Here is a 24957-nt window from a genome sequence, read left to right on the forward strand (position 1 = left end):
TTGTGACGAGATCCACGCACCGCCGCTCTGTGGGTCTGCTCACACAGGCTGCGGTGTGATCCGTTTATCAGCTGTTTACGTTCACTGGACGGGAAGGGCTTTTTATGGACACTTTCTAACAGACTGGATAAATGATGTGCGCAGACGCACACATCTTTTATTGTGCTTTCGTTAATTATTGCAAAGGAGAATTTCCTCACAAGCTGCACTTGAAACAAGTGTAAGAGGGAAACGTCTGAGGGACAGGAAAACAGAAGCAGGTCATTTTCAATAAAGGTAAGTGAATGACTTCTGCAAGGGTTAGGTTCACTGCCGTAAACTGTGGGATCAACAGTTCAGTGGAAATAATCCAGTTCTCACACAGACAAACCCCCCAGCTGCGCATGACCACATGTATGAGGATCACTGGAACATGTTTAGGTTTTGGACTGACTGGTTGCTGGTGGAATGTGAATGTGAATTGAGTTGTTTAATTTGTATTCTCTGCAGTGTTATGCTTGTAGCCCCCCCACCACCACCACATGGCTGCATATGGGGTTAGGTTGGTGTCAAAATATTCATGTGCATAAGATTAATGTGTGCATATTAGTCTATAGTTGTGCAAAAAGTAAGTATTTGTAAACCCTTAAATGAGTTCAGATGTACATAAAATGTATTGTGTGTATTTTATCAGAATATGGATGAATAAGTTTTGACATCAAGAATTACTAACAGGAAACACAACTTTACGGCTGCACTTTCTCCATCACGAATACGAATTCACCAGCGTGACTCTACTGTCCAAAATCTGTCCCCACTTCACTGACATTATTTCTGGAGCAGAGGATCCATGGATTCACAGACTGACCATGAGTTCAGGTTCCTTCTCTGTGGTCAGAACTATGGACTAATGGTTGGATTGGACCTGGTTTTGTTCTCTGACTTCGTCGTCCATCTTGGACAGTGATCCTGTCTGATCTGGACCTGATCTGGAACCTGAACTCATGGTCAGTCTGTGAATCCATGGATCCTCTGCTTTATAAACAATGTCTGTGAAGTGGTGATGGATTTTTGACAGTAGAGTCACGTTGGTGAATTCATTTTCATGATTCGTGAAGTGCAATAATAAAGTTGCATTTCAGGTTTGGAATTCTTGATGTCAAATTTTTTCCTATTCTAATAAAATACACACAATACATTTTATGTATGATTGAACTCATTCAAGAGTTTACGAATATACATTTTTTGCACAACTAAATTTATTTTTGCACAACTACAGACTAATATGCACACATATCTGTCTTTTGCACACACGTATTTTGACAGCTTCCTTACCCCATAGCTGCACACTGTAACTTTTCATGCTTTCATTGTATTTTGTTTGTCGTGAAAATAATTAGCAATGTTATACTGTTAATTTTTGGAAAAACACGTATACCATTCATTATTAGGTCTTGATTTGCCTCGCTACAACATTAAATGGTAAATAATCCTTTGCCCACAGCAAACCACTTTTTCTGCTGCTTAAATGTGCTTTTTATTTTTCTGACAGTTTACTTAATCATTTTGGCTGTGTTCACACTGTCAGCCATACTCTCAATCCACATTTAGTGCTCAGATCTGATCATATAGCTAATATTACTAGCGCAATGATCCGTGAGGATATCTTCATTCCTTTCCTTTCTTTCCTTTCTTGGTAAATTCCACTGACATGTTCAGTTGAATAACCTCTCAGCTGGCATGTCTGTTTCTGCACAGGAAATTTGACACCATGGCAACATGGCCCTGTTGTTTACCTGTTGCTAGGTAACCAACTTCAATGATTCTGGGACACGATTGAAAGGCTGTTGTATTCCAAAGTTACTAATATCTCTCATAATATTGGTCCGATCAACTTGCTGTTTTCGTTAGTCTGTTCCTAGACCAAATATACAGAAGAATGCAAACTGCAGCAGTCAGCTCTGTACGGATTTAGTGTGATGCCCGAGACACACAGAGCCCACTTCCCTTTTTATAATATAGATATCATGATAATAATCCCAATCGCAGTATATTGTGTCTCGAGAGTTGATTTTGTGTACATTGTAAAACCAATGTTTTCCTGTTTTACTTCACTCTGTCATTGAAAGAAAAAAAAAACAATTTCACTCTTACAAGTTACAATATTTACAGTATGTTCTACAAATAGTTTAACAGAGAGGTTCAGTTTCATATTTAATGAATGATTCCTTTGAGTTCGACATTCAGACTTTATATATGGTGGTATTTATTACTTTAACTATCTCAGTTCAATGGTTTTCCAGTTTATTATGAAGTCAAAGAGTTACTTTCAGATATGATGTCTTTTTTATTTTCAAAATTGTTCCAGTGGCTTTTCCAGCACCAAATTATCCTTAGAATTATCCTTTAAAAATCTCTTGTTGGTAGACATTTGGAATGTTCTCCCTTTAGCTCTCAGAATTATTCGGATGTGTTTCCCATGTTTGGACTATACAGAATAGCAGCTGTAGTAGCAGTGTGCCTGCAGTGTGAACATAGACTTTGTGGGTGAAGTCAAGGGAAGGTTAACATCTGGTCAAAAAAACTTAATTACAATAATCTACACCAAACTTATATTTTTGGGTGGGTAATTTCAGAAAAATGTATTTTGAAATGAAAAAAAAAATTGTGAAAAAAAATAAATAAATTGAGGACTTTTCGTAGTGTGAATGTTTGGAAAGTGACAAAGTTTTGTGCCATCATTCTGGGTTCATTTTATAAGCTCTCATAAATAAACAAAATTTATTCCAAATATATTGATATTTGACTATTATATTATTTATGTCATTTTCTAAGCACAGTGTTTAAAATGAATAAATGCATATATCTTTGCAAAATAGATTTGAATATAATGATAAAATATTGTAAAAAAAAAAATTATACACACACACATGTATGTGTATATATATATATATATATATATATATATATATATATATATATGATATTGATAATTGAAATAAAAAATCTAAATTTGATATTTCCTTTTGTTGTCCATCTGTGATGCTGACATTTGTCAAAACTCTTCCTATTTAGGTATGATAACATATTTGTTTCCTCTAACCAGTTATTCAGTTGTAAAATAGAGGGTTTAAGGTATACATTGAATACATTTGAGGATGAAAATGTCAGAGGAACTTCACTTTGGAGAACTTTGGAATTCTTGCAAAAAATAGACGTACATTTTTTGTCCATCTGTAACGCAGTAGTTGTTAATATTTTCATTTAAAAATATTTGAAACTAAATTTTGCCCTTTGAGTATGTTTAAGATGACATTTAGACCTTTGCAATTATGTGGAATATTGTCTCAAACTTGTCTGGTTCAAAAGTTATGAATCAAAAAGTAGCGGGTGGTCCATCTGTGAAGCCCTAGACCTCGCCCTTGTGTATCTTATAATGTCCTGATAGTGGTTCTTTGTTGTGTAGCTTCACCTTTACACACTCTCTCTCTTGTGTAACAGTCCTTGGACCAATTGGAACTATTCTGATCTTTGAACTTTGAACTTTGAGATCAGTTGTAGTTTTTTGTTGTAATTTAAGTGTCATTCATACTGCTTGTCTTGTTGACACTGTGTCTCCAGATTGAGCCACAGTTCAGTCCAGAATGAAGACTGTCAGGGTGGTAGTGGTGGGAGCGGGGGTGATTGGCTTCTCCACGGCCGTCTGCGTTGCCGAGGCCCTCCCTTTCTGCTCCGTCACTGTGCTTGCTGAGAAGTTCAGTCCGGACACCACAAGTGATGGAGCTGCAGGGATCCTGTTCGCTGCACAGTTTCCGGGTATGAAACACACACAAAAAAAAACCAACAACAAAAAAAGCTGCATCACCCTCTCAAAATGTCCCAGTGTTGAAGTGTATTAAATGTAAAAACTCCATAATGCATCAGTTATGTAATGGAAAAGAGACAAGTTTTACTGTTCAAGAGATTCAATTAGGACAAAGATACAGTTTTAATGCATGAGATTTTGTGGGGTTTCAGTTTTTCAGGCTTTTAAATCCAAAATGCATGAACTAAATCACCTTTTCTGTTTTGCATGTAGGAAAAATGACTTATTTTCTGCGTGTTTCTCTCAGATATTTCAGTGGAAAGACAAAGACGCTGGTTCAAGGACAGCTTTGATCACCTGAGGGCCATCGCTCAGTCCCAACAGTCACCAGAAGCTGGAGTCATGATGAGCTCTGGGTAACAATACAAACACAGCAGCCAGTAAAAGAAGCTGATGTTCTGCTAGCTAAGGTTTATTCCAGCCTTTTTTTTCTTCCAGATATCAAATTTTTAAAGATGTTCCAGCAGATCCGAAGCCCTACTGGTCAGATCTGGTGATTGGTTTTCGGTTAATGACTGACCGTGAACTGGAACGGTTCCCAGGTTATAAATTTGGCCAAGCCTTCACCACGGTCAAATGTGAATGCTCCAGCTATCTGCCCTGGCTTGAGAAGAGGTAAGGAAAGGCATTGTTATTCAGGGTTCCCACACTCATGATAAGCCTGGAAGTCATGGAAATGTAAAAATCATATTTCTTGGGACTGTAAAATTGTCAAAGCTGTTGGAAAGGTCATGAGATTTAATTTTAGGGATGCAACTTCCTCACCTATCGCACTTTGCTAGTACTGTGTGTACCCAATAAAGTGGCCAGTGGGATTTTACGCTGCTGCTGTAGCCCATCTGCAACAAGATGGAATTACAAATTGGTCTAATAATTACTCTTCTTGTTGGTTGTAACCTTTGAATATTTGAGTTGCTTATACATGAAAATTACAGTTGATGAGCAGTTTCTGAAATACACCAGTCTGTCTGACACCGTCAACCATGCCACATTCAAAGTCAGTCCAATCACTTTTCACCCCAATTCTGAACTTCAACAGATCTTGACCAGGATGTGCGTGCATGTGCATTGAGCTGGAGCCATGTGATTGGATTTTTAGATATCTGCAGTTGCACAAAAAAGTATGTAAACTCTTTGGAATGACGTACATTTCTGCATAAATTGATCATTATATGTGATCTGATCTTCATCTAAGTCAATTCAGTTTTATTTGTAGAGCCCTGTATCACAACAAGGTTGCCTCACAGGACTTTACAGAATTATTTGGATATGAAACTAAACAACAGTCAAATAAACAGTAGATGAAGGAAATAGATTACCGTACTTTCCGGGCTATAGAGCGCACCTGACTATAAGCTGCAGGTGTCCACATTGTAACATGAGATATTTACACAGAAAGATGGCAAACAGAAAGATTATTTAATATTTATTTCCATACCTTAACTGCTTTTTTCCAAACAGTGCCTGTAACATGGCAGGATCATGGCTGGTTCAAAAACCCAGAAAAGTCATTGATCTGTATCTTCATCTTCCTTCTGCTCATTGAAACCACTGCAGTCGTCTTCTTCAGTGTCAGAGTTGAACAGCCTCAGAAAGGCTCCGTCACACACCTTCTACGTCTCTCCCGTTGTCTCTCTCATTGTCACTTCTGTGCTGCAGCTCTATTTCCTTCTTTACAGACACATCGATTGGTTTTACCTTAAAAGCTGCATCATATGCATTTTTTCGTGTGTTTTCCGTGATGAGGGTTTGTGCAAAATGATTGTTAATAGTTAAGCTTAAAACTTCTCTTTACATCACCTCTTCCACCTGTCTGTCTCGCTTTTGTGCTTCCTGCTAGAGCGCCCCCTGCTGGAGGCCGTTAGCCCGTAAAAATCTATACTCGAGCTGCATCGTTGGATAATCCGCACGGTTCAAAACGTGAGAAAAAAGTAGCGGCTTGTAGTCCGGAAAGTACGGTAATGTCCTGGGCATCCCCGTCCTTAGACCCTCCTTCTCAGCAAAGAATAAAACTCCAAAAACCCAGTGGGAAAAGAGAAACCTCGGGGAGAACCATGGTGAAGGAGAGATCCACTCCCATGGATGGACAGGCTGTAGACCAGGGGTCACCAACCCTGGTCTTGGAGAACCACTATCCTGCATGTTTTAGATGTGTCCCTCTTCCAACACACCTGATGGTCGTTATCAGGCTTCTGCAGAGTTTGATGATAGGATTATCATTTGAATCAGGTGTGTTGGAAGAGGGATGCATCTAAAACATGCAGGATAGTGGATCTTGAGAACCAGGACTAGTGACCCCTGCTGTAGATGCACCAGGACTGATGGACTTCTATTTGCAGATGTAGTTCCAGTCTGTAAAGATGCAGTAGGGTGGGGGTACATGAGGGGGTCCATCTAGTCCAGGGGTGTCAAACTCATTTTAGTTCAGGGGCCACATTCAACCTAATTCGATCTCAAGCGGGCCAGACCACTAAAATAATAGCATAAAAACCTAGAAATAATGACAACTCCAAGTTTTTCTCTTCATTTTTTGTGCGATAAAAAACATTAAATTATGAAAATATTTACATTTACAAACTATCTTTTCACAAAAAAGATGTGAATAATCAGAAAAAAAATTTAATTTCTTAAGAAAAATAGGCTACATTTTAACAGTGTTATGCATCAACTTATCACTTGTACATGTGCATTACACACAATGTTACACAAACATAATATTGTTGAAATTTTGAAGTTTGGAGTGTGTAACTAAAATAAGAATGTCTACAATATTATGTATCAATTTATTAACGCAACTTACAAATCGAATCTACAAATCCACAAAACATTTAGTAACAGACAGAATATTGTTAAAATTATACTTAATTTTCAGGTTGGTCACATTTTATTGTAAGTGTTATTAGACTGTTATTTTACTTTAGATCACATTGGGCTAAAACCAGTTCAACACCTTTGACTGTTAATATCTTCAGTGTAATTTTTGCACTCCATAAAATCATGCCACGGGCCAGATTGGACCCTTTGGCAGGCCGCTTTTGGCCCCCGGGCCGCATGTTTGACACCTGTGATCTAGTCAGATGAGACAGGTGAGGAGGTCCATCCAGACAGGTGAGGGTGGGGGAGGAGGTCCGGGGTCACAGGTGAGGACAGGACACAGATGAGTGATCTCAGATCCTGTCGTCATTGGGCCCCAGGTGGCTACAACTGAAACAGTAGCCCAGGGGTGTCCAAACTTTTTGTCCAGAGGGCCAGATCTGATAATGTGGACATTGCCAGGGGCCAGTGGTCCCTTCAGACATTTTTTAAACAGTAAAAATTACATATAAATGCGCTGTTCTACAACAATTTTATTTTCATTGTCACAATATTGTTTTTTTAAATGGCAATGTAACCAAATCTAAGCCACTCAGGTGTGAACAAATAGAAAAAAAAAAAAAAAACAATTCTGCCTTCCTTTCACATCTGGAGTCAGATAACATAGAACAAACTGTACAGCGTATCTTAAACATCGAAGTTGATAAAAATCTTAACCCCACATTCATTTTAAACATGACTTATATGAGTAATCATTACTCATATATTACTCAGTAATGTAAAGTCTGTTAACGTTTAAGATTAAAACATATGATTCTTACTCTTTGAAAAAAACATTCAGAAAGTAATATTTTGTGTCACATCTATAAGTACATAACACCAGCAGTTATAGGCAACTAACCTGGCAACTTGGTAGCCTGCCTTGGTGGTGAATTCATTGAACTCCCAGGTTCACATGAAAAGTCACTGTTGTGAGTTTAAAGCAGCTTGAATTTGCTTCACTTTTTCGGAACGCTTACTCCCTGCTAGCTTGTCGTATGCGTTAGCATGTTTTGTCTGCTCGTGTCTCTTTACATTGAATTCCTTAAACAAGGCAACAGTCTCTTGACAAATTAGGCAAACATAATTGCCTCAATTTTAAGTGAAAAAAAATTGTAATTCCCATCTCTCCTGGAAGCGGCGGCCCTCACTGTCAACTTTCGTTTTTTTATTTACAGGCGCCGTGGTTAGAAATTAGCGAAAAAGGGTTCACGGTAAGGTCACAGAGCCAGATAGAGTTAGAGTGGTGCTGCCACCATGAGGTGAAAGGAGAAACTGCATTTTGAACCTTTTATGATTCATGTACTCGGTTCAACAGTCCAAGCGGGCCATAAATAATACAATATAAAACTGAAGCTGTGGGCCGTATAAAATCTGACCGCGGGCCGTGATTGGCCCCCGGGCCGGACTTTGGACATGCCTGCAGTAGCCCCTCCCCCAGAGGGGTGTGGGTAAAGGGACACCGGGTGAATAGTGATGAACAGACTAAGTAAACTAGATATTATAAATTATAAGTACAGACAAAGATGCTAACATCTGTGTTGACAAATGTACGATATGCAAAACATTAAACAAGAATGGAGTTCATGGGAGGACACCACAGAGGAAGCCACTGCTGCCCAAAAAAAAAAAAACATTGCTGCACGTTTCAAGGCTCAAGGTTCAAAGTTCGCTTTGTTGTCATTACATGTAGTGTGTACATGAAACTAAATCAGTACTCAGGTCCAGCAATGTACATGGTAAAAATCCTATAAAATGAATCCTATATTAAAAATAATAGCAATAAAATCTGATAATAACAGTAAAACCTAATAATAAATAATGAATAAATATGCATAAATACAACAGTGCAAGATTAAAAATGAGCAGTATGTGAAACCAAGTTTGAAGTTTGCAAAAGAGTACCTGGATGTTCCAAGGCACTACTGGCAAAATAGTCTGGACAGATGAAACCAAAGTTGAGTTGTTTGGAAGGAACACACAACATTATATGTGGAGTAAAAAAATGCACCGCACACCTACATCAAAACCCCATCCCAGCTGTGAAGTGTGGGGCGGGGGCATCATGGTTTGGGGTGCTTTGCTTCCTCACGGCCTGGACAGATGCCTATCATTGACGGAAAAATGAATTCCCAAGTTTATCAAGACATTTTGCAGAAGAATCTGTTCTCCAGTTGAAGATCAACAGAGGATGGGTGATGCAACAGGACAACGACCCAAAGCACAGATGTAAATCAACAACAGAATGGCTTCAACACTGGAGTGGACTGGAGTGGCCCAGTCTGTCCTCACCTCAACCCGACTGAGATGCTGTGGCATGACTTTAAGAGAGCGAGTCACACCAGACGTCCCACCAGACACAATCCTGCTGAACTGAAACAGTTTTGTAAAGAGGAATGGTCCAAAATTCTTCCTGACCGTTGCACAGGTCTGATCTGCAACTACAGGAAACATTTGGTTGTGGTTATTGCTGCCAAAGGGGGAGGGGTCAACCGTTTATTAAATCCAAGGGTTCACGTACTTTATCCAGCCTGAACTGTGACCGTTTATATGTTGTGTTCAAGACAAACATGAAAACTGTTTGTCTGTTCTTGTGACTTAGATGAAGATCAGATCACATTTTATGCAGAAATGTAAGCCATCCCAAAGGGTTCACATACTTTTTCTTGCAACTGAATATAAGCAATCAGTTCAACATGTACCCGATAGAAAGACCAGATTCATGCAGAAACAGTTTTTTTTTATAAGTAGAAGTGAAATATCAACAATAAAATCAATTAAGAACATAACATAAACTACAAATAGTTTCCAAATACAGTATTATAAAAAAGGCAAAGGTTTCCACATGTATACTGAATATTACTGTCTGAAATACAGAATGTGTTTACAGCGATATGACATGTCACATTCAGACCACACACACTCTGAAAGGTGGGTTCAAAGCCAAACATTTTGATTATTAATTTTGCTGAAGTAAAATTGACCCCAGAACAACCTAACCCTAGGGTCTGCATCTGTCACTTTACGTCCCATTTAGAGACTGAATAGACATTTTAAAAAGGTTTCTGATAAGTTTAGGTTCTAGGCTGCCTTTTCATTGTTATTTGACTAAAAACTGACCTGAAATATTGATCGACTTGAATTGATTTTTAAAAAAAAAATCATTTGATTTCAGTTTATCTGAATTGAAGCTTCATTTCACTGCTGTTAAACATCGGTTCCACTGTTGTGTTTCACACGTACGTTTATTGTGACGCACATGACACCAGGATCAACACAACAGAAGAGATGAGGACAAAAAGGCAGAAAACGTCTACGTGTTGACTCTTCTACATTGGAACCATCACTGAGTCCTTTCAGTTGGATGTTAGTTCCATGTTCAGCTGGTATAAGTTCATAAGTTGGATCCAAATGTGTTGAAGACTGACCCGACCTCGTGTTTGTTGATGTCATTGGGCTGCTTTGGTATTGTTTATGTCTATAAATATTTTTATATATACTCCTAATCAAATTTATAAGACCAGTTGAAAAAGTGCAAGAATTTACATTTTGCACTGTTGGATCTTAAGAAGGTTCTAAGTAGAGTTTCAAAATGCAAAAAGAAGAAATGGGAGTGAGACAAAAAAAAAAATAGTGAGCAATTTATTGAAAACAATAATTAAACTGAAATAGTCTGTTCATCAGTTGATCAAATGTTTAAGACCACAGCCTTTAAAATCCAAAATCTGTGCAAAAATGTGGATTCAATGTCATTTTCTGTCAGGTATTCCCACTGTCAGGGGTCAGGGGTCATGACTGAGGGCCCTGGTCTGTGTGGGAAGGACTGGGTTTAAAAACAGGACAACGCTGCGGCCCACAATGTCCAATGTCTGTTAAAGGACTGAGAACAGAGGAATGACGTCACTGGTGGACCATCCTGCATGTTCCCCTGATCTAAATCCAACTGAGAACATTTGGGGATGGATGGCAAGGGAAGTGAACAAAAATGGACATCAGTTCCAGACAGTGGGTTCAAAATGACTGTCTTACTGCATCCAACCTCAGCAGCGATGGTGCGTTGCCAGAGGCCTTGTTTATGCAGCTCAACAATCTGACCATGAAAGTGAAAGAGAGAAAGCTTCTGAGCCTTTTCCATCAGGTCCTGACAGTGTGAAAACCTGACAGAAATGACAAAGAATCCACATTTTTGTGCAGATTTTTTCTTTTAAAGGCTGTGGTCTTAAACTTTTGATCAACTGATGAACAGACTATTTCAGTTTAATTGTTGTTTTCAATAAATTGCTTACTCAAATTTTTTTTGTCTCACTCCCATTTCTTCTTTTTGCATTTTGAAACTCTACTTAGAACCTTTTTAAGATCCAACAGTGCAAAATGTAAATTCATGCAATTTTTCAACTGGTCTTAAGATTTTGATCAGGAGTGTATACATTTATACTGTTGTGATTGTTATTTCTATATAGATTTTTTAAAAATACATCCTTTTACTTTTATTTCTTTTTTATTATTTATTTAACCAGGTTGGTTCCACTGAGATGGGGGATCTCTTTTTCAAGGGAGACCTAGTCAAGACAGCAGAGATACAGTCACATCATTACAGTTTTACAATAATAAAAGCATTTACAAACAGTAAAATACATATACAATCAGTCAAAACATTTACAGACCAACATTCCTGATTTAAAATCAAAGTCAAAGGAATCAGTGTTTGTAGATGGAGCTCAGACTGAAGCTGGTTCCAGGCATCAGGAGATTTCTGTCCTAATTCACTCCTTTTCTTTGGAACAAACGGTTTCAAAATGTTCACTGAGTGGAGTCTGGAAGTGCGCTGATTCCAGGTTAACAGGGAACATGAATAAGAGGCTTTGTACATTCAGTGACTGAGCCCACGTCCTTTTTTCCAGAACTAACTGAAACAACAACCACAAAAAGTCAAGTTGTCATTTTCAGACATGTCTGTTTCACATTTTACTGTTTTTTCACCTGGTCAAATAATTGTTTAATTGAATCAAACTGAAGAAAATGATCAATGTGTGTGTGTGTGTGTTATGTTTGTTCAGAAGCTGATCTTCTGTCAAACTGAAAGAAACATTCCGACTCAACCAGTTGATGACTCAAGCCGCAGAAGAAAGTCATGTGACGTCTTATCTCATAACTGTTTCCTACAGGTTCCGAAAAGCAGGAGGGAAAGTGCAGCAGAGGAAAGTCAGCAGCCTTCATGACTTAAGTGACAGCTATGATCTTATCATCAACTGCTCCGGTCTGGGCTCCAGAACTCTGACGGATGACCCCCAGGTTTACCCGGTCAGGGGTCAGGTGCTGAAGGTGGAGGCTCCGTGGCTGCAGCACTTCATCAGAGACGGAGACGGGAAGACGTACATCTACCCGGGGATCCACGGCGTAACCGTAGGCGGCACGAGGCAGGAGGACGACTGGCGCCTGGAGGTGGACGACGGGGACACGAGGAGCATCCTGGAGCGCTGCAGCAGACTGGAACCGTCACTCAGCAGGGCCAGAGTCCTCAGCAAGTGGGTGGGGCTAAGACCGGGCAGGAGGAACCCGAGACTGGAGAGGGAGCTGGTGCAGCCGCGAGGCCGTAAGGTCCCCGTGGTCCACAACTACGGTCACGGGGGCTGGGGGGTCACCTTGGCTTGGGGTTCAGCCCTGGATGCTCTGGGGCTGGTCAGACAGTGCCTCCATGAAATGCCCCCACAGGCTAAACTGTGAAGAACATCTGCCATTTACTCAGACAGTGTCAGTCACTGCTGTTGTTAAATGTGCACTCTCTTATACCATTAACACAAATCAGCTCTGTCTTAACAGGGTGGACACTGTTTTTGGACAAGATAGGAATGGTATGTTCACATCAGTCAATATCAACAATTAACACAGTAATCGTCAAATCATTGTTTCATTCCAGTTTAAAGGCTGATTTTTGGTCCTGTGTTAAATATTAAAAAAAACACTAGACTGTTTTTGTCTTGTATCATTTACATCAGGGCTCTCACACTCATTTTCCTTCAGGTTCCACATTCAGCCTGATTTGATCTCCAGTGGGTCGGATGAGTAAAATAATAACAGAATAACCTATAAATAATGACAACTGCAAATTTTTGTCTTTGTTTCAGGGTAAAGAAAAAAAACCATTAAATTATGAAAATACTTTTATAAACTATCCAAACAAAAAAGATGTGAATAACCTGAAAAAACTGAAATTTCTTAAGAAAAATAAGTGCAAATTTAACAAAATTATGCCTCAACTTATCATTTCTACATGTGCATTATGGATCAGATCTACAAAGACACTGAACACTGAGGAACAGGCAGAAAACTCTTAAAATTGTGCTTAATTTTCTTCAGACATTTCAGGTTGTTCATATTTGTTCAGGTTATTCACACTTTATTGTTACAGGATAGTTTGTAAATGTAAATATTTTCATAATTTAATGTTATTTTTTGCACTAAAACAAAGAAAAAAATTTGAAGGTAATTCAAGATTTTTTGCTAAATTTAAGATTTTTTTTTTTTTTACTTAATTGAAACATTTTTTTTTTTACTTAATTTTTTTTTTTTTGCTTAATTCAACATTTTTTCCTTAATTCAAGCATTTTTTTTTTTTTACTTAATTCAATTAAAGACTGTGGAATTTTTGATTTTGCAAAAACATCCCAGATGCCAGATTGTAACCTTTGGTGGGCGCATTTGGCCCCCAGGCCGCATGTTTGAGACCCCTGATTTACATCATTTTTATCTTTGACGTTAAATAGCTGTGTGACAAGACATAAAAAGCAATATGAAAACTTCTTTGAAGAATGGGAGTTTTTGGGCGACCGTTTTACTTTGAAAGGCAAATTGCCAAGTTCCTGTTGGAGTCAGTGTATGATTTGTAAGGCTCAATGAGACAAAAACTTCGGCTTTTGTTTCGTTTTATGCCTCTACGACATTCCTAGGTACTTTTGTGTACCCGGGTGGCACTAGAGAGCACATTTTGGCACCTAAGGGGTCAGTTTTATATTGTATCAAAGTCTTCACCAGCCACGACACGTGTGCCAAATTTGGTGAGTTTTTGAGCATGCTGAGGGGGTCAAATTCCAGTTTAAAGTGGCAGAAGTATTATAATAATTAAATATTAATAAATATGTTGGTTTTTATTCAAAATAGTTTTTAGTAATATCTAACAATAATAGTAGAATGTAACAAGATATAATGTGATGACAAGACATGAAAGTGAAAACAATACAAAAAAGATAAAGAACACAAAAAACTGATATCACCCAACATAAAACAAAAATTGAAAACATTAAAAGATGTAAAAAGAAAACAAAATTATGTAACAAAAGACAAAAGATGTAACAAAATGAAAATACACTTGTAGACACGGTGCTTATTTTGATCATTTGTGATTATCTAGTTTAATGTTATGTAACCATTGTAATGGTGGTTTTCTAATCTTTACACGACAAAGACTAAATAGCAAAAACTATTACAATAAACTGTTAATGTCAAAATACACAAACAAAACAAAGCAAAACAACAAATCATTGAAACATTAAATGTCAATGTTAGTAAAATTACCCTTTTAAGAAAAAATAGGTATTGTAATAAATGTTGTTGTCCCAAAGTAAAACTACGAGGGCTGTTCAATAAGTTCATGGCCTCACCCAGAAATACTGGTTGTTATAATACAGGATGTTACATTCTTTTGTGATGGGATAGTGATGCTTGAACATCGATGGACCAAGTGCATTGCTGTAAATGGAGATTATGTTGAAAAATAAAATATAAATTATCAGTCTGTGTTGTTCTGTTCTGGGTGAGGCCATGAACTTATTGAACGGCCCTCGTATCTGGGGGCAGCTGTGGCGTAGATGTTTGGAGGATGAACATGTGGCTTAAAGGCACCGGTTCAATTCCCCCAAACAGCAGAGAAAGTGTTTCATTTATCCTCCTATTTGTTCCCTCAGATCCTGACATGGCAGCCCACTGCTTCTAGTGCATTTCAGCAACTGATGGGTTAAATGCAATTACCCTAATTCAGATTCTGACTCCTAATGTCGTAACTGTGGTTTTCTAATCTTTACAGTGAGAACACGACAAAGAGTAAAAAGCAGAATAGTTCACAAACCTCAAACACTCAAAACTATTAGAATAAACTGTTAATGTCAAAATACACAAACAAAACAAAGTAAAACAATAAATCATTGAAACAGTAAATGTCACAAGTTCAATTCCCCAACCAGCAGGGAAAGTGTTTCCCTTAACCTCCTATTTGTTCCCTCAGCAGAAGGGACGGGACTAGATGAGCCTCTGCTTCTTTGTTCCTTCTCAAACTGTGTTCATGAGTTGATTCATATGCACATTTATGTTAAATTTATTGTATTTCGTTACTTTTTCTGCGATTAATGACCACTGATCAGTGCATATGTAATTGACTTTTTGCTTTTGTTTTTTAATTTTTTTTTTTTACCTCAAAGTTTGAGACAAATAAATAAACAATAAACAATGTGTTGTGAGTGTTGAGTTCAGCTGCTGCAGAGATGAAGGACTTCAAAGATACAAGTAGGATAGAATTTATTAAAGGGAGAGGACATCAATGATTAACACCTTTGTTATATTTTTACATGAACCAATGAGTGTACTTAAAGATCAGAATTAATTCACTTAATAAAAAAACTGTGAAATCCTGTACATGACTAAAAAATACAAGCATTCATTTCCTGATGCTACAACTACTTAATCAGTTTCCTGCTGAAGTTAATGAACATCACTCACACCTAAAAACAAATATGTATAGTATCTACATTTGCTTCTATTTCCCAGCGTTTCATGCATTACCACCACTGGTCAGACAGTGGCAATGTTCACCTGGAAACATTCATTTTGCCTTATTACTGGATCAGTCCTGCATACTGTTTTACAAATCCACAGATGATTTTAAGGGGCTTTTAATATGTGTGGAGCTGGAGCTGGGGGTTGGCTTTAGCTGGAAGGGTCAGGTTAAAGCCCCCACCTGGACAGAACACAGAGAACACACTTATAGGAACTAGTGAGTTTATGAAAAATACACACTACATTTGAAAAATCATTTGTTATTTATGAGAAACGCTATTTAAAATGGTCTGAAAGGCTGTTTTGAAATGATCATCCAACACCAACTACAAAACCCATTTCCTGAAAAGTTGGATAATTTCCTACAAAACACATAATAAACTAAAATCTGTGGGCTCCAGTGGTTGTGGTGCTTTCCTTCCCTGGGGTCCGCTCTTCCCTGGTGGGTGGGGGTTCCTGCTGCCGCTGCGATGCGTGGGTGCTTTTGGCCCTCTCTCATTGGTCAGGATGCAGCTCTGTGTCGGTGGCTCCCTCCTCCTCCTCTTTGACATTCTGCTCCTCCCATGCTCAGTCAGTCTTTTTGTGTGCTGTTATTTGGACATATCAGCACTGGTAATATGGGTGTGTGTGGGTGTGTGTGTGTGTGTGCATGTGTGTGTACTGATTTTTAAATTTAAATGTAAAGCACATGGTTGAACATCTTCATTGTATGAAAAGTGCTATATACATAAAGACTGATGGATTTGTTTTCATTCATTCATTTTCTGAGCTGCTGGAGTCTATCCCAGGTACCAACAGGTGAGGGCGGGGTTCACCCTGGACGTGTCGCCAATTCACCGCAGCTAAAACACAAACAGCCATTCACTCCTGCAGGCATTTTAGGTTGACCACTTCACCAAAGGTTCCAATCTGGCCCGCGAGATGAATTTGCAAAGTGCAAGTTAGGGCATCGAACTCAAAAATAATTTCATAATAACCTATAAATAATGACAACACTAGTTTTCTTCTCTTTGATTTAGTGCAAAAAACATTAAATTATGAAAATGTTTATGTTAACAAACTATCCTTTAATAATAAAATGTGAACAACCTGAACAAATATGAACAACCTGAAATGTCTTAAGAAAATTAAGGGCAATTTTAACAATATTCTGCCTGTTACTAAATGTTTTGTACCTTTGTAGATCTCATCTGTAATGCGTATGTATAAATGATAAGTCGAGGCATAATATTGATAAAATTGTACTTATATTTCTTTACAAATTTCATTTTTTTCAGGTTATTCACATCCTTTTTGTTTGGATAGTTTGTAAATGTAAATATTGGCATAACTGAATGTTATTTTTTGCACTAAAACCATTTGGAGTTGTCATTATTTATTGGCTATCGTGCTATTATTTTACCTGTCCGGCCCACTGCAGATTAAATTGGGCTGAATGTGGCCCCCGGAAGAAAATGAGTTTGACACCCTTGACCTAAGGCATTCGGATAATGAAAGGAACTGGAGGAGAACCCACACAGACATGGGGAGAACATTCAAACTTCTTCCTTATATGTCAACTCATTTGAAGTTGGTGGTGGAAACTTTCTTTGTACATTTATCAGTTCAATAATAGTCCAAATCAGTTTCATCTCAGTCAAGTTTTTCTTAATTTTAGAGAATGTTCCAATGTCTGTGGAGAAGAGGTTTGTAATGACTGTACTCATGAAGTCAACTGTTTATCAGACAGCACCATCACCGCCTGGTCCACCTGGTCCACCTGGGACTGGGGTCTTTACACATTCACAGAGTTTATGGATGATTTCATATTTGTCCTCAGCTTCAGTCGACGTGCTTCAGAAGTGGCTGAAACTGAGCGAACAGAGGAGATGTGTTGTGTGAAGTTGTGACAGTGTGTCACAAACTCTGCCGGTGTGTGTGTGTGTGTATGTGGCTTGTTTACAAGGTGAGTGGAGGTCTCTGCCGTCATAGTGGGGGGACACTGGTGGGCTGTGCTTTGTGCCGTTTCGGTCTTTTTAGTGGTTTTCTCTGTGTCTGTGTCCTGCATACTACTGCAGACACTATCTAACTGTGCTTCGGGAAAATTTGTGGATGGAAAAGATACTTGAACTTGTTTCATGAGATTGTGTTTTTGCTCTCTGGTCTTGGTGCTGGGTGCTCAGACTCCAGTCCATTGGGTTGGGGATTTTTCTGTTGTTGAGTGTCTGCATTTTGTGAAGTTCAGTGAGGGAGGAGCAGCGTCTCAGGCGTCTCACTGTGGAGGCTCTTCGCTCCGTGTAGCTGTGGCTCCTACAGGCTCCACGGGAACGTTGACCTTTCGCTGACCTCAGGAGACTTAAGCTGTTCTGAGGAGTTCTCAGTGGTGGTGATATAAAGGAGTGGTTTTCTGGTTTACTTTGGAGTAAAGTCATATTAGGACTGCAGGAGCTTGGGCAAAGGGCTGAGTGCTCTGGGAGGGGGAGGTGGTTTAACTCAAAGCAGAAGATGAGCTGCTGACAGTTGAAGACGTCTTTTTGCCTCTTCTGAAATTAAAAAGTGGAGTTTGTCCAGATCATGTAGCAGTCAGATATAGGCATATGGGACTAAAACAGAAAACCTCTTGTGAAAGCAGGGCTCAAGAAGAGTTGCTGGTTGCCTTGGAAAGTAAATTACATGCCAGGTCAGTTCATATAGAATCAGGTAAGTGAGGGTTTTTTTTCAAACAAATCTGATGGATCCATATTGGAGCACTGTACTGGCTTCAGCTGAAAACATTAAAAACCATTTGTCAAGACTCCTACAGAGGTGGATGTTAACAGTTTTGTTTTAATATACAAATTTCACATTGCAGATCTTATCTATATCTATGTGTGTGTGTGTATCTTACTTCCTTCTTTCTGCTGAGAAAATAATGACAGGAGGCAAAGATGCTTAAAGCTCAAGTGCAAGCGAGCATTTCTATTTTACGAGGTTAGCAAACGGAGACAAAATGGGTGGATTTTAAAAGGAATGATACCCTAACCCTAACCCTAACCCTAAAACTGGATTGCTGTAATAAACTTGTATAGATCAAGGCAACAATTGTAGATCATTTCATAAAACAAATTTAAAAAAGACAAGTAGAGGCAAAACCTGAATCTAAACGTGCAATCGCAATGAGTGACGAAGAAAAGAAGAGAAGTAGGCAAACATGTAATAAAACGTCGGACAATTTATTCCTCAAGCTCAACAATGACAGAAAAACACTCCAGAAAATGCAGAGTCTTGAGGCTGAACCCTGAACCCTTCTGTGTAAGAGTTCAATGAGCTGAACCATTTGAAATGGTTAAATCTCCACTTTAGTGCATTAACAGTTGTACAATTGCCATATTTTAACAAGTATAGTATTATTTTTAGTAAGTCTTTTAATTGTACTGCATACAGTAGTTTTCAGGCACATGATAAAATACTGTGCAACATTATTTATACTAAAAAAAATATACACACAAACAGCAAAGTCTAGAGAGAAATACTCTGTACAAGCGTCATTGATCTGACAGTTTTCTTAAACCACATGGCCTTTTGACATTCACAGGAGCCCTTATTTACATCGACTCTTCTTAACAACTTGCCAGACTAAAGCCTAACCGATAAAACTAGAATGATTCAGCCATGAAGAAAGGAAACATTTACAGTAAGTATGTACTGCAACTACTGAGAAATGTTTTTAGCTATTTAAAACCAAGTTTGTGTCAAAATGCTCATCACACACCAGTCCACAGTCACTATTTTCTGCAAACGTAAAGTCACCACACCAGATCTATTTGTGAGTAGACCTAGAGGCGCATCTACATATATATATAGTTCATGTTTGTGAAAATGTCACTGCTAAGTTTAACATGATGTAGATGACCTTGCCATAACACAGAACCTTGACTTGTACATCATTAGTCCTGTAAAGAAAAACAAGTTATACTGACTCTCAAAAGCAGTGAAGAGACAAAAGCAACTGCAAACACGACTGATGCAGAAACGGAGTGAAGTGACATGAAGATAAAGATGCTTTGAAATAGACTGAAGCGGCAGCAGCAGCAGAGTCTTTTCCAAAAGAGTATGAATACGGTGGTTGGAATATGGGAGCACTGAGAAGGACTGCAGCAGAGGACAGTGTTCACAGGTGACTCAGGCTCTCATTACCGTTCTCCAGGTTATCGCTGCTTTCATAGCAGCCGGAGTCCCGTGGGGAGTCTCCCATGAGGCCACGGCGGTCCAAGAGCAGCTTCTCCTGAGAACCTCCAGACGGGCTGCTTCGCTCTGGGTCACTGCTGCCTGCAAGGCACAAAACCACCAACAGGGGGCACTCAGTCACATCTTATGGTCTCGAGGTTAAGTAACATGTATGAACTGCATCATGTAGAGACACAATTGATAATCAATGTATTAACTCTATTAAAAAAAAAAAAAAAAAGAGGCATACAAAAGGGTGTCATGGGTTGTGGTCAAAGCTTTTACAATGCCCTCATGTTCTCTAAATGAATGTCTGCACTTTGATTAATTACAGAGCCTCTGTCTGCATAAAAGCAGTGATAGAACATACAGTGTTACGACACTCCCCGAAGCTTTACTTGGACAATATCAGACTCTAGGGAGTTGCTTTTTTTTTTTTTTTTTTTTTTTTTTTTTTACCAAAGACAGACAGACAAACCATTGTGACCCTTAAAAGTGGAGGTCTGTCCTTTAGAGCACTGGTTTTCAACTCGAAACACTTTGGACCCCATTTTCCTCTGCTCGTTAAGTTGACCTACTTTCACAAAATTCAAAACAAGCTCATTTATTTTTTTTGGAAATAAATTCATTAAGACCAGAAAATCTAAATATGAGGTATACATTTTCACCTCATTCAGAGCAGATTAAGTTAACATGACATAAAGGTGCTGCTAATTCTTAAAAAAAAAAAAAAAAAAAGAACATCATCTAAGGACATCAAAATTGGCTGTTTTCACTTAACAAATGTCACCATGATGATTCAGTTTTGATGCTCATGTCCTTTGTATTCAGCAAACTCTGAGTCACAGTTCTTCAACATCATTCTATTAACAAGAACATAACTGTAACTATTGACATATTTTATTTATATTTCTTTATGAATGACCCATTTAAAATGTGTCTGCGACCTACTTTTGGGTCATGACTCACATAGAAACCTGGACATGCTCTGAAACTTCTTACCTGTGTTTTAGTTCATACACTTTGGTTTTGAATGCAGCATGAGGCAAAGACCAAGGGAGATTGATTGTTCAAAACAGTGAAAAATGTCTCATTGGGTCAGTGAAAAGGAAGGCCTTCCAGAGACCCAGTACGTCCAGCTAAAATTAATCCACAGCCTTATCTTAATTAAGTGTTACTTTTTAATGTGTTTATGTTTCCAGTTGTGCTTTTAGTCAGAGCCACTGTTACACCATGTTGATTACCTGACTCACCAGTGCAGCCAGTGGGCCTGCAGAAAAAGATCCTGGCCGTAAAAACACAAATTGTGTGCCTGTGGTACATTCTAATGCCATCATTCCATTATGCAGTGCTCTTTTTTGAAGGTCGCAATACATACATATTTATTTCAAAGTCTCTTCTAGAACAACATATCCTACATTTTCCTCAAACGACAAAAGACGTTAGTATGTATTCTAGATGGATTTTCTGCAAATAAGAATGATTAACTGAGTCAGTGAATGTCTGTGTGGCATCCATGGAAAATGTGCAGTGCTTTCAGCTGAGTTTCCAGTGCTTTATAAGCATCAGTCAAGTTGCTGCACCAGTGTTTCATACAGTGGTCTGTATACGGAGAGAGTTCTCTGCTTTGTAATTAAAAGGATAAGATTCGCAGGTTTTGTCATTTTGCTGTTATTTGTCGAACACTGAAGGGGACTATGCAGAGGTGAGTTGTGTTAAAACATACACGTTAGTGAAACAATTTTATTCAAATAAAAATGAGTACGATGAAGTTGCTGACTGGACCTGAATGAACATGTGTCTGTGTTTGGAAAGCTCTGTCACATCTATGTCATACCATCATATTCTTGCAGCAGTTCCACAGCAGTGAGCAGCACAGCTCTGTGTTGTGGGTCTCTGATGTTCAGTTCATCCAGGTCCTCCTCCTCCAGCAACTTGAAAGTGTCCAGATCCTCATAACCGTTGAACAGGAAGGTGGGGAGGTGCTCCTGCGAGGATGTTAAGACGGATGGTCATACACATATCTTTAAAGAACCACAGCGATGCTTTTGAACGCGGCACAATATTTTGACTCCTCAAAAAGAGATTAATGCCAGTTATATACTAAGTGACCTTTCAAATGATGGTGATGTGCCAGACAATGTCGATGTCAGCAGAGGGAGATTTCGGTAGGCGGTTTTCAGTCACCCATTGTATGAGGTCAAAGGTCATAAAACTCCTGCCTTAGGGTCCAACCTGTTTAATATTATCATACATTTACAGCCTGGGCTCACCAAACAGAATGCAGTCAACCATTATAAATGTAATACCTGATGTTGGATTTTAGCAGAAGTAGAACAGGGTACAGCTTTGGACAAGTCTGGTTTGGAGAGAATTGATGGGAGTAATGGAGACTGAAGATATTCAACAGACATTAGTTTACAGTGTTACTCTGCTCAGTTTGGTTCTTCATCCTCTGCAGTTCAACTATTAGATGAGTTTAATGTTCCATCACAGACTCACTGCCTCTGATGCAGACAAGCTCATCCATGCCTTCAGCTCAAGGCTTGACTACTGTAACGCCCTTCGATATGGGATCCCCAGGAAACAGCTCCAAAAACTATAATCCATCCAAAACAGTGCTGACAGAGTCCTTATGAAAGTCTTTAAACAGGAACACTTCACTCCAGTTCTCCATAACCTCCACTGGCTCCCAGTCTCCTTCAGAATCCACTATAAGAAACCCTTTATTACCTACAAGTGCATTCATGGGAACGCCCCCCACTACCTCATGGACCTCCTCACCCTCACACATCCACCTGAAGCCTCTGGCCCCAAAGCATCACTCCCCTTCTCCCCACCAGAACCAAACTTCGGACCATGCAGCCTTCTCATCCGCCGCCCCCCCCCCATATCTGGAACTCTGTGGTGATTTCTCATAGACTGCAAGGGAAGCCCGGTTTCCCCTAAAATTACGAAAATTAAATGGTCAAATATGTTCGGTTGTGTTGACATTTTATTGACTACAAATGTGTTAGAACACGTTTATCTCAAGGACGAGTTCGTTCAGAATCAGCTTTATCTCAAATCAACAGACTCGATGTTGTTCACTTCTCATACATTCCCGTTGCGCTGTTTTCTCATATGACCTATGGTCAGTGCATTTGCCCATAGACGCCCGGCGTCCATGCACTTCAATGGGACTGAGTGGAACAGTTTTTTTCACTGCCTCAAAACTGGACTGTAATTGGATAAATGCCATGATGTTGTCCCGCCCCTGGATGCCGGGCGCCCCCGGGGTGAATGGAGCTGTGGGCGGACCTCGGCTGGGCTGGACGCCAGGATTCCACATGCTGATTGGAGGATCGGTCAAAAGGCTGAATCCCGTTTGACTGACAGCTGTTATCAGATCTACTCCTTCACTTGACACAGTTCAGTTTAACTCTTTCAGTGCCATGGGCCGATTAAATCGGCTTTACGAATACAACCTTTAAAGTGCCACGGGCCGATCAAATCGGCTTTGGAGAACATGCCATATTTGTGTACAAACAAACCATCCACCCCCATTTCTTTCTCACATTTCGATGACGTTCTTTCAAATCTTCTTGCAAATTACGATCAATAATGAATCGGCTGCGTCCGGTGCGTTTTGAATCCAAGTAGCAATTGGTCGGATGTTACCGAGCGGTTTTTGACCAAGGAAGAGCTCGCGTTTCGTTTTCTGCTTGGGAAATTTTATGAATGAATTTATGAATGAAATCATATGCAAATTAGATGGCCATTTGTAGTAATATCGTAAACACAGCGATCTGTCAAAACAGTCCCCTCGGCTAGAAAATGAGTTCTGATGACGATTCAGACTTCGATTATAAAAACGACGCGGAATACTGAAGAACGGCCAAATTCTGTGGCACTTTTAAGGCTTATTAGCCCCTTAACTGTCTGGCACCGACAGAGTTAATACCGTTGCACATTCTGCTGTGAAATCAAGAGAGAAACCACTACGAAATTACTTGTTCATGTCTTGCACTGTAAATAAAACACACTCATTGTACTTCCTTGTTTCAATTTAACATAATTTCAACGTTTTCTTGTTTACTTGGTACGATAAGGTCACTGACCATTTTCTTAAAAAGGAACGGAGGGCTGAATTTATATTTAAATAACTTGACATTTTTTTGGCGTAAGCCAACAATGAGCTTCCCCTGTCTGAAAGACGAGCAGCTGCCACTGCTGGCTGCTCCCTGACCACCTTAGAGCTCTACAATCACTGGAGATTTTCAAAAAGAGACTCAAGACTCTCCAATTTCAACAGGTTTCTCATGGCCCACCATGATGTTTGGTTTTGTTTCACATTTAGTTTTTTTTTTTTTTGTATTTTACTCTAAGACTTTCTCTTTTCACTGTAGCACTTTAAGATTCTTTTGAATAAAAAGTGCTTTAAAAATGCCATTTATTATTATTTTTTTCCCCCAAGCCTTTCCAGGCACCCCTTAAACCAAATTAATAGACAAACAACATGGAGAGCATCAAAACTAACTGACTCTTTCATGATTTCAAGTTTGTAGTTTATCCTCAGTGGACCTCAAGGTACAGGTTGTGGCAAGACAAACTTCAATGCTTCTCAGCATTTAGATTTCAGCTATGGTTAAACTTAACTCTGAAAGAGCCAAATAATGACAGGTTTCAGTAGTGGGGCTTTGGATATGTAACCTATGCTTTTTTTTTTCAGATTTAATTACTTTGAGGTTGATGCGATCCAGAAGCTCCTCCACAGAGGTGGTTTGGGTTGACGGGCCTTTCTTCTCCTTCGTGTCTTTTTGGGCTTCACCTCCTCTTCATTCAGTACGTCCACATAAATGAACTTGAAGGTGCCGACTTTCCCGTTGAGCATTCCCATCCACGTACCCATCGGTGGCTTACTGATGATATCAATGACGTCTCCACTCTGCCAAAAGAGGAGTGTCAGTTTATTGACCATATATCCATGTATCAAGCAGTTACTCAGCTGTTATCACTGCTCTACCTTTAGTTTTAGAGAGTCTGTGTCATAAGGACTGGGAGTGAAGTCTGTATGAACTAGAGCTCGTCCGCAGAAACGGTCCTCTGTAAGGCAGCTCATCTTCTTCACCATCCTCAGACTTAACACTCTCTCTGTTACTGTTGAGGAGTCAGTGGTGCCCACTGTCTGACCACCTACAAAAACCACAAAAGAATGAATCACTTAACAACATCAAGAACCCACAGGTCTGCTAATATTTAAGTATATT

General features: G+C 39.1%; 1 protein-coding gene and 1 pseudogene across 1 annotated transcript; one reads left to right on the forward strand and one right to left on the reverse strand.

The window, feature by feature from the left end:
- The first annotated feature begins 35 nt into the window (after nucleotides 1-35).
- Nucleotides 36-12648, forward strand: LOC115413391 (D-aspartate oxidase-like). The gene is made up of 5 exons (XM_030126193.1): nucleotides 36-276; nucleotides 3601-3795; nucleotides 4092-4200; nucleotides 4283-4459; nucleotides 11863-12648. Exons 2-5 carry the CDS (start codon nucleotides 3624-3626, stop codon nucleotides 12419-12421), a joined length of 1017 nt encoding a protein of 338 aa, XP_029982053.1. The 5' UTR covers nucleotides 36-276; nucleotides 3601-3623; the 3' UTR covers nucleotides 12422-12648.
- Nucleotides 12649-18693: 6045 nt separating this feature from the next.
- LOC115413889 (SAM and SH3 domain-containing protein 1-like) overlaps nucleotides 18694-24957 on the reverse strand; it is a 171012-nt pseudogene continuing 164748 nt past the window's right edge.

This window comes from Sphaeramia orbicularis, chromosome 22 (genome assembly GCF_902148855.1).
Source record: "Sphaeramia orbicularis chromosome 22, fSphaOr1.1, whole genome shotgun sequence".
NCBI classification, from domain to species: domain Eukaryota; kingdom Metazoa; phylum Chordata; class Actinopteri; order Kurtiformes; family Apogonidae; genus Sphaeramia; species Sphaeramia orbicularis.

Coding starts and splice junctions, on each gene's coding strand:
- LOC115413391 (XM_030126193.1), top strand. CDS start 3,624: ATGAAGACTGTCAGGGTGGTAGTGGTGGGAGCGGGGGTGATTGGCTTC. Junction 4,201..4,282: donor GGAGTCATGATGAGCTCTGG/GTAACAATACAA, acceptor TTTTTCTTCCAG/ATATCAAATTTTTAAAGATG. Junction 4,460..11,862: donor CTGCCCTGGCTTGAGAAGAG/GTAAGGAAAGGC, acceptor TGTTTCCTACAG/GTTCCGAAAAGCAGGAGGGA.